Raw genomic sequence first — 17,893 nt, forward strand, 5'->3', positions numbered from 1 at the left:
TTAGAATACGGTCTGCCTCGTCCTTTTTGTTCTCTCCCGTTATTCATTCAGTGTCCCCTTGAGCTTGGGTATAGTTTCTTTTTAAAGACACGATGAGTCCACGGATTTTCATCCTTGTGGGATTTCACCTCCTGGTCAGCAGGAGGAGGCAAAGAGAACCACAGCACAGCTGCTATATATAGCTCTTCCCTCCCACTGCAGTCATTCTCTTTGCCTACGTTAGTTATAGGAAGAGGTAAAGTGAGGTGTTAGAATAGATTCTTCAATCAAGATTTTATAATTTTTAAAGTAGTGCCAGAGAGTGCTGTTTTGTTCTATGGTGTAGCCGTAGTCCATATCAGTCTCTTCAGTAGAGCTTTTGGTGGCTTTAGAGCAATGGGAACTTGTGGGACATAATTCTCACTGCGCCTCATATATTTTTCTGCTGCCCTAATCCAGATAGCCTAAGCAACCTTAACTCTGGCTTATCCTATTCCACAGGGCTATAGGTGGGAGAGGACCTCTTAAACCTGCAGGACTGTCCTGCTGTCGGACAGCATTTAAGGTAAGTGCTAACTTTATTCACTCTGGGGAGTACTCTCAGAAGAAAGTGGGCACTTCAATTTATTTACAGAGGCATAAGACTTAGTCAAAGGGGTCACTAGGCTTCTTATGTTGGGACATTATTCCCTCTTGTGTGGAGGGTGTACAGGCACTGGGCTGGGAGAAGGCTTGGAGTCTCTTGCCGGATTTTTAATCTTTGTAAGCCTATAACTGTATAAGCAGGCTGAAAAGAGGGTTCTGGATCATTTTTATTTGGGATGGTGGCTGCGGTTCTTAGTTTAATTTGCTTGGGTATTGAGTTACGCCCACGATGTGCGGGGCTATGGTTCGCGCACTGTTTTAATCCATCGCGCAGTCTTCATCCGACAGAGGTGGACGTCTACACACGTGGCTCTACTACCGCATGTCTCTGAACTATCAGACAAGCGGTTGTAGAGTTTTTTGTGCCCTTGAGTTTCCGGATCGTTGTCTTCATAGGCTACAAGTGTTCCGGTCTAGGAGTGATCTTTGTGGAAGGTAGGCACCTCAGCAGAGTTGCTGAGGTGTATAGGTGTCAGTGTTTGCATTTGTATCAACTGCTGGGGTACGTTTTTTTATAAGCAGTAAAAAAGGTGATTGTTGAAAATTTAAAGTCACAGTATCGTTTTTTTCTCCAACATAGGTGTGTCCGGTCCACGGCGTCATCCTTACTTGTGGGATATTCTCTTCCCCAACAGGAAATGGCAAAGAGCCCAGCAAAGCTGGTCACATGATCCCTCCTAGGCTCCGCCTACCCCAGTCATTCTCTTTGCCGTTGTACAGGCAACATCTCCACGGAGATGGCTTAGAGTTTTTTAGTGTTTAACTGTAGTTTTTATTATTCAATCAAGAGTTTGTTATTTTGAAATAGTGCTGGTATGTACTATTTACTCAGAAACAGAAAAGTGATGAAGATTTCTGTTTGTATGAGGAAAATGATTTTAGCAACCGTCACTAAAATCCATGGCTGTTCCACACAGGACTGTTGAGAGCAATTAACTTCAGTTGGGGGAACAGTGAGCAGTCTCTTGCTGCTTGAGGTATGACACATTCTAACAAGACGATGTAATGCTGGAAGCTGTCATTTTCCCTATGGGATCCGGTAAGCCATGTTTATTACGATCGTAAATAAGGGCTTCACAAGGGCTTATTAAGACTGTAGACTTTTTCTGGGCTAAATCGATTCATTATTAAACACATATTTAGCCTTGAGGAATCATTTTATCTGGGTATTTTGATATAATAATATCGGCAGGCACTGTTTTAGACACCTTATTCTTTAGGGGCTTTCCCAAAGCATAGGCAGAGCCTCATTTTCGCGCCGGTGTTGCGCACTTGTTTTTGAGAGGCATGGCATGCAGTCGCATGTGAGAGGAGCTCTGATACTTAGAAAAGTCTTTCTGAAGGCGTCATTTGGTATCGTATTCCCCTTTGGGCTTGGTTGGGTCTCAGCAAAGCAGATACCAGGGACTGTAAAGGGGTTAAAGTTCAAAACGGCTCCGGTTCCGTTATTTTAAGGGTTAAAGCTTCCAAATTTGGTGTGCAATACTTTTAAGGCTTTAAGACACTGTGGTGAAAATTTGGTAAATTTTGAACAATTCCTTAATGTTTTTTCGCATTTGCAGTAATAAAGTGTGTTCAGTTTAAAATTTAAAGTGACAGTAACGGTTTTATTTTAAAACGTTTTTTGTACTTGTTATCAAGTTTATGCCTGTTTAACATGTCTGAACTACCAGATAGACTGTGTTCTGAATGTGGGGAAGCCAGAATTCCTATTCATTTAAATAAATGTGATTTATGTGACAATGACAATGATGCCCAAGATGATTCCTCAAGTGAGGGGAGTAAGCATGGTACTGCATCATTCCCTCCTTCGTCTACACGAGTCTTGCCCACTCAGGAGGCCCCTAGTACATCTAGCGCGCCAATACTCCTTACTATGCAACAATTAACGGCTGTAATGGATAATTCTGTCAAAAACATTTTAGCCAAAATGAACACTTATCAGCGTAAGCGCGACTGCTCTGTTTTAGATACTGAAGAGCATGACGACGCTGATAATAATATTTCTGAAGGGCCCCTAACCCAGTCTGATGGGGCCAGGGAGGTTTTGTCTGAGGGAGAAATTACTGATTCAGGGAACATTTCTCAACAAGCTGAACCTGATGTGATTACATTTAAATTTAAGTTGGAACATCTCCGCATTCTGCTTAAGGAGGTATTATCCACTCTGGATGATTGTGACAAGTTGGTCATCCCAGAGAAACTATGTAAAATGGACAAGTTCCTAGAGGTGCCGGGGCTCCCAGAAGCTTTTCCTATACCCAAGCGGGTGGCGGACATTGTTAATAAAGAATGGGAAAGGCCCGGTATTCCTTTCGTCCCTCCCCCCATATTTAAAAAATTGTTTCCTATGGTCGACCCCAGAAAGGACTTATGGCAGACAGTCCCCAAGGTCGAGGGAGCGGTTTCCACTTTAAACAAACGCACCACTATACCCATAGAGGATAGTTGTGCTTTCAAAGATCCTATGGATAAAAAATTAGAAGGTTTGCTTAAAAAGATGTTTGTTCAGCAGGGTTACCTTCTACAACCAATTTCATGCATTGTCCCTGTCGCTACAGCCGCATGTTTCTGGTTCGATGAGCTGATAAAGGCGGTCGATAGTGATTCTCCTCCTTATGAGGAGATTATGGACAGAATCAATGCTCTCAAATTGGCTAATTCTTTCACCCTAGACGCCACTTTGCAATTGGCTAGGTTAGCGGCTAAGAATTCTGGGTTTGCTATTGTGGCGCGCAGAGCGCTTTGGTTGAAATCTTGGTCGGCTGATGCGTCTTCCAAGAACAAGCTACTTAACATTCCTTTCAAGGGGAAAACGCTGTTTGGCCCTGACTTGAAAGAGATTATCTCTGATATCACTGGGGGTAAGGGCCACGCCCTTCCTCAGGATCGGCCTTTCAAGGCAAAAAATAAACCTAATTTTCGTCCCTTTCGTAGAAACGGACCAGCCCAAAGTGCTACGTCCTCTAAGCAAGAGGGTAATACTTCTCAAGCCAAGCCAGCTTGGAGGCCAATGCAAGGCTGGAACAAGGGAAAGCAGGCCAAGAAACCTGCCACTGCTACCAAGACAGCATGAAATGTTGGCCCCCGATCCGGGACCGGATCTGGTGGGGGGCAGACTCTCTCTCTTCGCTCAGGCTTGGGCAAGAGATGTTCTGGATCCTTGGGCGCTAGAAATAGTCTCCCAAGGTTATCTTCTGGAATTCAAGGGACTTCCCCCATTATACTTAGTTTTTATGACTTCAATCAAAAGTTTGTTATTTTATAATAGCACCGGAGCGTGTTATTACTTCTCTGGCAGACTTTGAGGAAGAATCTACCAGAGTTTTTGCTATGATTTTAACCGGAGTAGTTAAGATCATATTGCTGTTCTCGGCCATCTGAGGGAGGTAAAAGCTTCAGATCAGGGGACAGGGGCAGATGAATCTGCATTGAGGTATGTAGCAGTTTTTATTTTCTGAATGGAATTGATGAGAAAATCCTGCTATACCGTTATAATGACATGTATGTATACACTTCAGTATTCTGGGAATGGTACTTCACCGGAACTACTTTGTTAAAGGTCACTAATCTTTTTAATAAGTATTATATCATGTTAAACGTTTTTGCTGGAAGTAGAATCGTTTACACTGCTGAGGTACTGAGTAAATAAATGTTTGGGCTTTATTTTCCACTTGGCAGTAGTTTATTTTGAATTGTGACAGTTTCGTTTCTCTTCACTGCTGTGTGTGAGAGGGAGGGGCCGTTTTTGGCGCTCTTTGCTACGCATCAACAATTTCCAGTCAGCTATTATTTTTCCTGCATGATCCGGTTCATCTCTGACAGATCTCAGGGGTCTTCAAACTTCTTGAAGGGAGGTACATTCTCTCAGCAGAGCTTTGGTATTGGTATCCCATAAGTAATGGATGACCCGTGGACTGACTAAACTTAACAAGAGAAAACATAATTTATGCTTACCTGATAAATTTATTTCTCTTGTAGTGTAGTCAGTCCACGGCCCGCCCTGTCTTTTACGGCAGTTCTAAATTTTTAATTAAACTCCAGTCATCACTGCACCCTATGGTTTCTCCTTTCTCGTCTTGTTTTGGTCGAATGACTGGATATGACATGTGAGGGGAGGAGCTATATAGCAGCTCTGCTTGGGTGATCCTCTTGCAACTTCCTGTTGGGGAAGAGATATAATCCCATAAGTAATGGATGACCCGTGGACTGACTACACTACAAGAGAAATAAATTTATCAGGTAAGCATAAATTATGTTTTTCTCCTACATTGGTGTATCCGGTCCACGGCTTCATCCTTGTGGGATATTCTCAATCCCTACAGGAAGTGGCAAAGAGAGCACACAGCAAAGCTGTCCATATAGCTCCCCTCAGGCTCCGCCCCCCCCCAGTCATTCTCTTTGCCGCTCTGAACAAGTAGCATCTCCACGGAGATGGTGAAGAGTATGCGGTGTTTAGTTGTAGTTTTTTATTCTTCTATCAAGAGTTTGTTATTTTAAAGTAGTGCTGGCTTGTACTATTTACTCTGCAGCAGAAAATGAAGATTTCTGCCGAGAGGAATATGATTTTAGCACCAGTAACTAAAATCCATTGCTGTTCCCACGCAGGACTGTTGAAACCAGAGAACTTCAGTTGGGGGGAACAGTTTGCAGGCTTAACTGCTTCAGGTATGATCAGTCATTTTTCTAACAAGACCTAGTAATGCTAGAAGACTGTCAGCAATCCCCTCTGGGATAGGTGAGCCATTTTTCTTAGACTCTGTATAAGTCGTCAGACTTTTCATCTGGGGGAGTGGGAACTTCATCCGGAGGTCTTTGCCCAAATACTTCGACGTTGGGGCAAACCAGAGATAGATCTCATGGCGTCTCGACAGAACGCCAAGCTTCCTCGTTACGGGTCCAGATCCAGGGATCCAGGAGCAGTCCTGATAGATGCTCTGACAGCACCTTGGGACTTCAGGATGGCTTACGTGTTTCCACCCTTCCCGTTGCTTCCTCGATTGATTGCCAGAATCAAACAAGAGAGAGCATCAGTGATTCTAATAGCACCTGCGTGGCCACGCAGGACTTGGTATGCAGACCTGGTGGACATGTCATCCTGTCCACCTTGGTCTCTACCTCTGAAACAGGACCTTCTGATACAGGGTCCCTTCAAACATCAAAATCTAACTTCTCTGAAGCTGACTGCTTGGAAATTGAACGCTTGATTTTATCAAGACGTGGATTTTCTGAGTCAGTTATTGATACCTTAATACAGGCTAGGAAACCTGTTACCAGAAAGATTTACCATAAGATATGGCGTAAATACCTATATTGGTGTGAATCCAAAGTTTACTCTTGGAGTAAGGTTAGGATTCCTAGGATATTGTCTTTTCTACAAGAAGGTTTAGAAAAGGGTTTATCTGCTAGTTCATTAAAGGGACAGATCTCAGCTCTGTCCATTCTGTTACACAAACGTCTGTCAGAAGTTCCTGACGTCCAGGCTTTTTGTCAGGCTTTGGCCAGAATTAAGCCTGTGTTTAAAACTGTTGCTCCACCATGGAGTTTAAACCTTGTTCTTAATGTTTTACAGGGCGTTCCGTTTGAACCCCTTCATTCCATTGATATAAAGTTGTTATCTTGGAAAGTTCTATTTTTAATGGCTATTTCCTCGGCTCGAAGAGTCTCTGAATTATCAGCCTTACATTGTGATTCTCCTTATTTGATTTTTCATTCGGATAAGGTAGTCCTGCGTACTAAACCTGGGTTCTTACCTAAGGTAGTTACTAACAGGAATATCAATCAAGAGATTGTTGTTCCTTCTTTATGCCCAAATCCTTCTTCAAAGAAGGAACGTCTACTGCACAACCTGGATGTAGTCCGTGCTCTAAAATTTTACTTACCGGCAACTAAGGAATTTCGACAAACGTCTTCTCTGTTTGTCATTTACTCTGGGCAGAGGAGAGGTCAAAAAGCTTCCGCTACCTCTCTTTCTTTTTGGCTTCGTAGCATAATTCGTTTAGCTTATGAGACTGCTGGACAGCAGCCTCCTGAAAGAATTACAGCTCATTCTACTAGAGCTGTGGCTTCCACTTGGGCCTTCAAGAATGAGGCCTCTGTTGAACAGATTTGCAAGGCTGCAACTTGGTCTTCGCTTCATACTTTTTCCAAATTTTACAAATTTGACACTTTTGCTTCATCGGAGGCTATTTTTGGGAGAAAGGTTCTTCAGGCAGTGGTTCCTTCTGTATAAAGAGCCTGCCTATCCCTCCCGTCATCCGTGTACTTTTGCTTTGGTATTGGTATCCCAGAAGTAATGATGACCCGTGGACTGATCACACTTAACAGAAGAAAACATAATTTATGCTTACCTGATAAATTCCTTTCTTCTGTAGTGTGATCAGTCCACGGCCCGCCCTGTTTTTAAGGCAGGTAAATATTTTTTAATTTATACTCCAGTCACCACTTCACCCTTGGCTTTTCCGAATGACTGGGAGTGACGTAGAGGGGAGGAGCTATATGCAGCTCTGCTGGGTGAATCCTCTTGCACTTCCTGTTGGGGAGGAGTAATATCCCAGAAGTAATGATGACCCGTGGACTGATCACACTACAGAAGAAAGGAATTTATCAGGTAAGCATAAATTATGTTTTTCAAGACATGGTTAGAGGATCTTTTTTCCTCACACAAGGGTCACCTTTTTTAGGTTTCCAGATAGTTTGTGTCACTGTCTTTGTATCTAACAGACAAGTGACAATTTTATTGGGTTTCGTCTGTCGGTACCTTCAGTCTCTATTATTTCCTTCAGTTGCTATATATGCATGGAAGTTTTAGGTCTTATGGCTGCAGCATTTGATTCAATTCCCTTTGCTCATTTTCGTAGAGAACCTTTCCATTTTTTTATGCTGAATAATGGTGCAGGGCTTCTAGGTTTTCACTTTTTAAATCTTCGAATCCTAATGTTTATCTTTAATTCGGTGATTAAGATCACCATCATTTAGTTCTACAGGTCTCTTCGATTCTTTCAACCTGGACCATGATCTCTACAGATGCGAGTCTTTTAGGTTGGGAGGCTGTCTGAGGATCTCTGTCAGCACAAGGGGTTTGGAAATCTCAGGAGGCGAGATTACCATTTGATATTTTGGAACTCCGTGCATTCTCAGAGTTCTTCAGTTGGTTTCTTTTTGAAGAAGAGACGTTTATTGTTTTTTCCAGACAATGTCACAATTGTGGTGTATGTCAATCATCAGGGTGGGACTATCAGTCCTTAGGCTGTGACAGAAGTATCTCGGATATTTGCTTGGGCTAAATCCAGCTCCTATCTAAATTCTGTGGGTTTTTTCCCAGGTATAGACATTTGGGAAGGGGATTATCTCTGATAATCAAGCTTTACATCCGGGAGAATGGTCTCTTTACCCAGATATGTTTTTCAATTTTTCAGATGTTAGGGCTTCCAGAAATAGATCTGTTGGCATCTCATCTAAACAAGGAACTTCCCAGGGGCCTATTCAGGTCCGGGGATCCTCAGGCGGAAGTAGCGTATGCATTGACACTTCCTTGGAATTATCATTCTGCCTATATCTTTCCGCCTCTAGAAGTGATTTCTAAAAATTCTAATGGAGCGTTCGTTTGTACTGCTGGTGGCTCCAGCATGGCCTCACAGGTTTTGGTATGCGGATCTCATTCGGATGGCCAGTTGCCAACCTTGGACACTTCCGTTAAGACCAGACCTTCTATCTCAAGGCCCATTTTTCCATCAGGATCTCAAATCATTAAATTTGAAGGTATGGAGATTGAACGCTTGATTCTTAGTCATAGAGGTTTCTCTGACTCAGTGATTAATGCTATGTTACAGGCTCGTAAATCTGTCTCTAGAAAGATTTATTATCGAGTTTGGAAGACTTACATTTCTTGGTGTTCTTCTCATAAATTCTCTTGGCATTCTTTTAGAATTCCTAGAATTTTACAATTTCCTCAGGATGGTTTGGATAAGGGTTTGTCTGCAAGTTCTTTGAAAGGACATATCTCTATTCTTTCTGTTCTTTTTCACAGAAAGATTGCTAATCATCCTGATATTCATCGTTTAGTACAGGCTTTGGTTCGTATCAAGCCTGTCATTAAGTCAATCTCTCCTCCTTGGAGTCTCAATTGGTACTGAGGGCTTTACAGGCTCCTCCGTTTGAACCTATGCATTCTCTGGACATTAATTACTTTCTTGGAAAGTATTGTTCCTTTTGGCTATCTCTTCTGCTAGAAGAGTTTCTGAGTTATCTGCTCTTTCTTGTGGATCTCTTTTTCTGATTTTTCATCAGGATAAGGCAGTTACTTCCTGATATTCATTATTTTGTTCAGGCTTTGGTTCGTATCAAACCTTTCATTAAGCCAATTTCTCCTCCTTGGAGTCTTAATTTGGTTCTTAAGGCTTTACAGGCTCTTCTATTTGAGCATATGCTTTCTCTGGACATTATTTACTTTCATGGAAAGTATTGTTCTTTTTAGACATCTCTTCAGCTAGAACAGTTTTTGAATTATCTGTTCTTTCTTGTGAGTCTCCTTTTTCTGATTTTTTTTTCATCAGGATAAGGTGGTTTTTGCTGTCCTCATTTCAATTCTTACCTAAAGTTGTGAATTCTAACAACCTTAGGGAGGAATTATTGTCTTTTCCTAAGACTTCTTTGGTTAGATTCTTACATTCTTTGGATATGGTAAGAGTGTTGAAATCCTATGTTGAAGCTATTCAGATTTCAGACAGACTTCTAGTCTATTTGTTATCTTTTTTGGTTTTTAGGAAGGTCAAAAGGCTTCTGCCTTTTCTTTGGCATCTTGGTTAAACTTTTAATTCATCATGCTTATTTGGAGTCGGGTTGATTCCCGCCTCAGAGGATTACGGCTCATTCTACTAGGTAACCGTCTACTTCCTGGGCTTTTTAAGAATGAAGCTTCTGTTGATCAGATTTGCAAAGCAATGACTTGGTCTTCTTTGCATACTTTTACTAAATTCTACCATTTTGATGTTTTTCTCTTCTTCAGAAGCAGTTTTGGTAGAATGGTACTTCAGGCAGCTGTTTCAGTTTGATTCTTCTGCTTATAATTTCAGGTTTTTTTCATTATAAAAATTGAAACTTTTGATTTGGGTAGTGGATTAATTTTTCAGCGGAATTGGCTGTCTTTATTTTATCCCTCCCTCTCTAGTGACTCTTGCGTGGAAGTTCCACATCTTGGGTATCTGCTATCCCATACGTCACTAGCTCATGGACTCTTGCTAATTACATGAAAGAAAACATAATTTATGTAAGAACTTACCTGATAAATTCATTTCTTTCATATTAGCAAGAGTCCATGAGGCCCACCCTTTTTGTGGTGGTTATGATTTTTTTGTATAAAGCACAATTATTCAAATTTCGCTCCTTTCTTATCACCCCACTTCTTGGCTATTCGTTAAACTGAATTGTGGGTGTGGTGAGGGGTGTATTTATAGGCATTTTAAGGTTTGGGAAACTTTGCCCCTCCTGGTAGGAATGTATATCCCATACGTCACTAGCTCATGGACTCTTGCTAATATGAAAGAAATTAATTTATCAGGTAAGTTCTTACATAAATTATGTTTTTTTTCTTCTGGTACCTTTTATACCCTAATATATCTCCTATTGTTCCTTGTTCCCTTGGCAGAATGAGTGGGGGAGGTATTTAAGCCTTTGTCTGGGGTTGTCTTTGCCTCCTCCTGGTGACCAGGTTCTGTATTTCCCACAAGTAATGAATGAACCTGTGGACTCTCCTCGTAATGATGGAAATTAATTTATCAGGTAAGCATAATTTGTTTTTCAGTGATCTATCCGTCCCTCAGTTGCACAGTGTATAGAAGTAATTGGTCTCATGGTGGCTTACATGTACATTTATTCCTTTTGCTTGCTTCCATCTGAGACCTCTACAGTTATGCATGCTCAGACAATGGAACAGAGAACACTTGGACCTCTATCAGAAGATAGTCCTCGACAACCAGAGGAGAGACTCCTCTGTCTTGGTGGCTATCTCAGGACCATCTGTCCCAAGGAACATGTTTCTTGAGACCATCCTGGGAGATTGTGACCACCACGGATGCCAGCCTTTCCTGCTGTGGAGCAGTTAGGGATCCCTTAAGAGCTCAGGGAACCTGGACTCAGGAGGAGTCTGTCCTTCCAATAAATATCTTAGAATTAAGAGCAATCTTCAATGCACTGATAGCTTGGCCTCAACTGAGTTCAGTCAGGTTTATCAGATTTCAGTCGGACAACATTACTTCAGTGGCCTAGGTCAACCATCAGGGAGGAACGAGAAGTTCCTTAGCCATGAAGGTGTCTCGCATCCTTCAGTGGGTGGAGTCTCACAACTGGAAAGCAGATTACCTGAGCAGACAGACCCTGGGGAGTGGGCTCTTCAGCCAGGAGGTATTTTCAATAACACTCAGGTGGGGGGTTCCGGAGTTGGACCTGATGGCGGCTCGTCTAAACACCAAGCTTCCCAGATACGGGTCCAGATCAAGGGATCCGCAGGCGGTTCTGGTGAACGCTCTAGCTGTACCATGGGATTTCAGTCTGATTGACTTGTTTCCTCAGTTTGTCCTTCCTCGGGTGATGGCTCATATCAAACAGGAGCATGCTTTGGTGATTCTAATTACTCCGGCTTGGGTTCGCAGAATTTGGTTTGCGGACCTGGTGAAGATGTCGTCCTCCCCAACGTGGAAATTACAGATGAGGAAGGACCTTCTACTTCATGGTCCCTTTCTTGATCCAAATCTAGAATCTCTGAAGCTGACTGCGTGGAGATTGAACACAGTCTTGTCTAGACAAGTTTTTGTTTTTTTTTAAAGGTTATTGACACCTTGATCCAGGCTCGTAAGCCGGTAACTCGCAAGATATAAGGTTTGGCGCACATACCTTTACTTGTGCGAGTCTCTGGGTTTTCCTTGGAATAAAGTGAGGGTTCCCCGCATCCTGTGCTTTCTCCAGGAGGATATGAAGAAGGGTTTGTCAGTCAGTTCTTTGAAGGGTCAGATTTCTGCCCTTTCTGATCGGTTTCATAAACGTTTGGCTGACTTGCAAGATGTTCAATCATTTGTTCAGGCCCTGATCAGAATCAGGCCGGTGTTTAAACCTGTTGCTCCTCCCTGGAGTTTTAATCTTGTTCTTAGGGTTCTGCAGCAGGCTCAGTTTGAACCTTTGCACTCTGTTGATATTAAATTGCTGTCTTTGAAAGTTTTGTTTTTACTAGCCATTTTTTTCTGGTCGTAGACTTTGAGCTCTCGTTTCTTCAATGTGATTCCCCTTACCTTATCGTTCTTACTAAATTGTGATTTCTTCCTAAGGTGGTTTCGGACCGCAATATTAATCAGGAAATTGTTGTTCCTTTGTTATGTCCTAATCCTTTTTCTCAGAACGTCTGTTACACAACCTGGATGTTTTTCGTGGTCTAACATTCTACCTCCAGGCTACTAAGAATTTTCGTCAATCTTCTGCCCTTTTTGTAGTTTTTACTGGCAAGCGTAAAGGCCAGGCGGCCACATCTACTACTCCTTTCTTTTTGGTTGAGGAGTGTCATTCGGTTGGCTTATGAATCAGCTGGACAACAACCTCCTGAGAGGATTACGGATCATTCAACTAGGGCTGTTTCTTCTTGGGCTTTTAAAAACGAGACTTCTGTGGAGCAAATTTACAAGGTGGCCACATGGTCCTCATATACTTTTTCTAAATTTTACAAATTCCATGTTTTTGCCTCAGCTGAGGCTTCCTTTGGGAGAAGGGTTCTTCAAGCGGTGGTGCCCTCAATTTAGGTCCACTTGTCTTGTTTCTCCCTCCCTTTCCATTCTGTGTCCTCTAGCTTGGGTATTGGTTTCTACTAGTAATTAGAATGGATTTGAGGACTCTCCATGCCATTGGAAAGAAAACAGAATTTATGCTTACCTGATAAATTATTTTCTTTCCTGGCATGAAGAGCCAACAACCTACCCTTGTCTAAGTTCAAGACATCTTATTTTATTTAATCTAAAACTTCAGGCACCTCTATACCCTTTGTGTCCTCTTTCTATACCTTCAACTGAATGACTGGGGGATTGTTGGAAGTAGGAGGGATACTTAGAGCTTTGCTGGGGTGTTCTTTGCCGCCTCCTGGTGGCCTGGAGTTGAATTCCCACTAGTAATTAGAATGGATTTGTGGATTTTCCATGCAAGGAAAGAAAATAATTCATCAGGTAAGCCTAAATTTTGTTTTCATGATCGTGTGCGTCCTCAATACTCGCAGTTGGCGGCAGTACCAGATTGCACTTCTCTTGCCTTACTTCTCTTTTACTACTTGGAAAAAGTGGGAGGGATTAAAGTTCTGTTGAGTGGGGAGTTTTCCCTCCTTCTGTAGGACTGAACTTTAATCCCACATGTGATGACTCGTTGACTCTTACCATTATGAAAGTATATGGCTGCCATCTAGTGGTTTTGCAAATAGAACTAAAGCAAAACTGATGCCATATTGGGGTTGCAGACGTGCATGCTCCTGAGTTTACATCCCTGCCTTATAACAAAATATACTCAAAGAATGAAGAAAATATGATAATAGAAGTAAATTAGAAAGTTGTTTAAAATCGCATGCCTTATCTGAATCGGGAAAGAAAATTTTGGGTTTCATATTCTTTTAAGTCTTAAATGACACAATAAATACCAAATGCCTTCCCTCTGAAAAGGCATGGTGTTTTAATCCTGATGCTCTATCACTTCTTCAAGCACAGGGTATTAAATTCCAATTCTTGGTTTGAGAACGCTCAAGAGTTTTCTCAAGCTTCAGAAATCCAGAATGCAATATCTTACAGTGATCCATTTTGTTCTTGAAGACCCCATTGTCCTGTTTTCTGATAAGTTGTTGACCCTGAATACAGATCAATAAGGGATACAAAAAAATGTAGAAAGGTGCGCTCACAGTACACACAGTCACAAAAAATGCATATAATATATATGATTGAATGAAAAGTCCAAATCCGATGTTAGGCAGCACTCCCAAATGAGGTGGTAGAAAAGCAGATCCTGAAAAACAGAAAGAGGCGCCTCATAGGGTAATAACGTCAAGCAGTGCAGGTGATTGCATAGACAGACAAAAGCCCACTCACATAAGTTGTAGCACACACAGTGCTATAATCGGCAGACCGAGACCTCAAAGAGTCGCCCGGCAGATTCGCTCATGTTATCCAGCTGGCTGTCACGTTATAGGCATCCACCAACGGCGAGAGGACCCTCTGGTCACGTTGATGGATACATCCTGTAGACTGTCCACCAACCAGCAGGCAGCAACCACCGGAGCGTGAGGAAACAGAGAAAACCGTCGGATGCAGAGTAAAGACAGAGCGAGGATAAGCTAAAATCAGTCCATTAAAACAATTAAGTAAAACAGCAATGCGTTTCTCGCCCACAGTGCCTTTTCATCAGGCTGTGAAAATGTTAAAAACTCTGCTCTATATAAACCCTCCCCTTAACCAATCAATGATTAATGCGGCCACACACACCCAAAGTGGATGTCACGCCTTTAAAGCCATACATCCTCATGAAACCTATATCAAATTATCGGTCTAATATAAGAACTACTAAATAAAATACATTATATGCTAATAGTATACCATTAAGTGTTGGTAAACCAATGCAAAGTATATATATAAAAAGAACAGAACAAAATCCTAGGCTATCGTTACATTATTACAGTTCACATTTAAATCCCCATAGTCTGTCAAATGACGATCCTAAAAACTTATTGTATATTTCTAGTCGTCAAACATTTATTTAGTACCATTAAAAATACTCCATTTACATCTTTTTTATGTATTATTTAATGTGTTTGTAATTATTGACGGTCTCAGAGCTCATTTAAAAAGCTATGGGATTTTCAGAATGATGCTTCGCTTTTTGAAATGTTAAGCTGCTATTGGGGAAACTCCTCATACTTATGTGACAGATTACAAATTGGAGTTTGCCTCTGCTTTGCAGTCATCTCAATAGGTAATTTGACTAGGTAGTCCAAAATATTTAGAAATTGACAAATTAATATTGACTTCTATATCTTGGCCTATAGTAGTCAGGTCCCATCACTACGTCCATTATTCTGTGTAGGACAGCAGTAAGAATATAGGCGGGATTCAGAATTGTATAATGTACAACGATTGTCTGATGCATTTTGTAAAATGAAAAAATAATAAATAAATAAAAAAAAGAATATAGGCGGGTAATCAACAGCATTCGTATTAAGGTTAAAGGGATGTGGCAGTTTTTCTGTCCATGCCCCTTCAGAAGAGGTATTGTCTAGTATATAGGCCAAGGTATAGTAATTGCTGTTATTTTATATGGGAGTCCACAAGACTCACCCTTTGATTTCATGCAGCTGGACTTCATTTGCATCACTTTGCCCCACTTTAGTCTTTTTCTGTGTTTCATTATTTCCTTCACTACTTTGTCATTTAAAAAACTGACTGAGAGGATTATTTAATTATTTTGGGGCAGCAGAATGTAGGGGTGATGTTGTCTCCTGGTGGGTAGGGAATGAATATTTCACGTGTTGAGTTTGCGGACATCCTGAAAGAAATTAATATTTCAGGTAAGCATAGATTTTCAGGTTTGTGTTTCCAACCAATTGCTTTATCATTTCTTTAGTTAATGACATACTTTTTTTGTTTTTTTAGTGACCGACCTCAACAGGAGAGAGAAACAGCACTCTGGAAATTTCGTTCTGGCGAGTGTCCTATACTTGTAGCTACTTCAGTAGCGGCAAGAGGCTTGGATATTGAAAATGTTCAACATGTAATTAATCTTGATCTGCCTAAAGAAATTGATGAGTATGTCCACAGAATTGGACGCACTGGTCGTTGTGGCAACATTGGAAAAGCAATTTCATTTTTTGATAGAAAAGATGATGAAGATATTGGTATTGCCCGTTCACTCGTGAAAGTGTTAAGTGACGTGAGTATGATAATTTACGATTATAGTTCTAGTGCTAACAAGAATACAGGTTTAATGAAGGAGTCCCAATCTTTCAATGAAAAGGGTATTTATTGAAAATGGTTACAAATGTAAATGTTTGGATGTTTTTTATGTGAGAAGTATAATATTAGTTGTCCTGAATTAAATCATAATTTAGTATTTATATATGTTTAAATTTTTTTTTTATATATATATATAAAATATGCATATGGTAGTGAATGAAACTGCCGAATTCACATACCTAATGCCTAAGTAGGAGGTTGCTTTCGGTATTCGGTTCTTTTCCGAGCTGAATATCCTCTTGTGCAAGTGAAACACACTAAAATCTGTGCAAATCCAGATCTTAGTGTGTTTTACTTGCACAAGGGGCGATTCGTTTCTTACTACCGCATTCGACAGTGAACGAAATTGCTGAATGGCATCTCTGTTATTTAACATTGGGTGAGGCTAGTAACTTTTCTTTCATAAAATGATGGTGCACAGTCCTCCATAACATATGGGGATATATTTCCTGTCACTAGGAGGAGGTCAATAACCTATATCAGAGCTTAAAATCCCTCCCATCTCTCTCTTAGTTTTGTTCTTGACCTCATAGGAGTTGGTTAAGAATAGAGGTGTCTCCAGCTTACTTATGGATTTAAATTCGGAAGCTCAGACCAATGTGTGACAGATTACCTGGGGATTATCATTCACAAAGAAGACAGAAGCGAAACTTCACAGCAGCTGAATGGTACAGGGATATAGGAATTACCCTGTTATGTGCACAGTATTTCTTTCATGTAATTGGCAAGAGTCCATGAGCTAGTGACGTGTGGGATATACTATCCTACCAGGAGAGGCAAAGTTTCCCAAACCTCAAACTGCCTATAAATACACCCCTCACCACACCCACAATTCAATTCTGTTTTACAAACTTTGCCTCCCTATGGAGGTGGTGAAGTAAGTTTGTACTTGATTTTCTTCTTTGATATGCGCTTCTCAGCATTTTAAAGCCTGATTCCTCTCAGAGTACAGTGAATGTCAGGGGGATGTGAAGGGAGTATCACCTATTGAATTCTATGGTTTTCCTTGCGGGAAATCTTTTCAGAGGTTCTCTGTTATCGGTCGTAGAGATTCATCTCCTACCTCCCTTTTTCAGATCGAAGATGTACTTTCATATTCCATTACCTCTACTGATAACTGTTTCAGTACTGGTTTGGCTATCTGCTATATGTGGATGGGTGTCTTTTGGTAAGTATGTTTTCATTACTTAAGACACTCTCAGCTATGGTTTGGCACTTTATGTATTAATATAACGTTCTAAATATATGTATTGTACTTATATTTGCCATGAGTCAGGTTTATGTATATTTCTTCTGTTATGTGTGATCAGTCCACGGGTCATCATTACTTCTGGGATATAACTCCTCCCCAACAGGAAATGCAAGAGGATTCACCCAGCAGAGCTGATATAGCTCCTCCCCTCTACGTCAGTCCCAGTCATTCTCTTGCACCCAACGACTAGATAGGATGTGTGAGAGGACTATGGTGATTATACTTAGTTTTTATGACTTCAATCAAAAGTTTGTTATTTTACAATAGCACCGGAGCGTGTTATTACTTCTCTGGCAGAGTTTGAAGAAGAATCTACCAGAGTTTTTTTTTTTTACTATGATTTTAACCGGAGTAGTTAAGATCATATTGCTGTTCTCGGCCATCTGAGGGAGGTAAAGGCTTCAGATCAGGGGACAGCGGGCAGATGAATCTGCATTGAGGTATGTAGCAGTTTTTATTTTCTGAATGGAATTGATGAGAAAATCCTGCTATACCGTTATAATGACATGTATGTATACACTTCAGTATTCTGGGAATGGTATTTCACCGGAACTACTCTGTTAAAGGTCACTAATCCTTTTAATAAATATTATCATGTTAAACGTTTTTGCTGGAATGTAGAATCGTTTACATTGCTGAGGTACTGAGTGAATAAATGTTTGGGCATATTTTCCACTTGGCAGTTGTCTGCTTTAAATTGTGACAGTTTCGTTTCTCCTCACTGCTGTGTGTGAGAGGGAGGGGCCGTTTTTGGCGCTCTTTTGCTACGCATCAAAAATTTCCAGTCAGCTACTATTATATTTCCTGCATGATCCGGTTCACTGACAGATCTCAGGGGTCTTCAAACTTCTTTGAAGGGAGGTACATTCTCTCAGCAGAGCTGTGAGAATTTTATATTGACTGTGAATAAAAACGTTACTCTATAATTTTTTATGTCAAATTTAGTTATTGTTATTTACTAATGGGAACAAACCTTTGCTAAAAGTTGTGTTATTTT

General features: G+C 40.9%; 1 protein-coding gene across 1 annotated transcript in view; it reads left to right on the forward strand.

Moving 5' to 3' along the window:
• The window catches only part of DDX4 (DEAD-box helicase 4), a 110,606-nt gene extending 94,949 nt beyond the window's left edge, over positions 1–15,657 (forward strand). The window contains exon 5 of the mRNA XM_053699690.1: positions 15,285–15,657. Within this exon, the coding sequence (XP_053555665.1) occupies positions 15,285–15,657 (373 nt within the window). The remainder of the gene's footprint in view (positions 1–15,284) is intronic.
• Positions 15,658–17,893: the final 2,236 nt, after the last annotated feature.

The sequence above is a fragment of the Bombina bombina genome, chromosome 2 (genome assembly GCF_027579735.1).
Source record: "Bombina bombina isolate aBomBom1 chromosome 2, aBomBom1.pri, whole genome shotgun sequence".
NCBI lineage: Eukaryota > Metazoa > Chordata > Amphibia > Anura > Bombinatoridae > Bombina > Bombina bombina.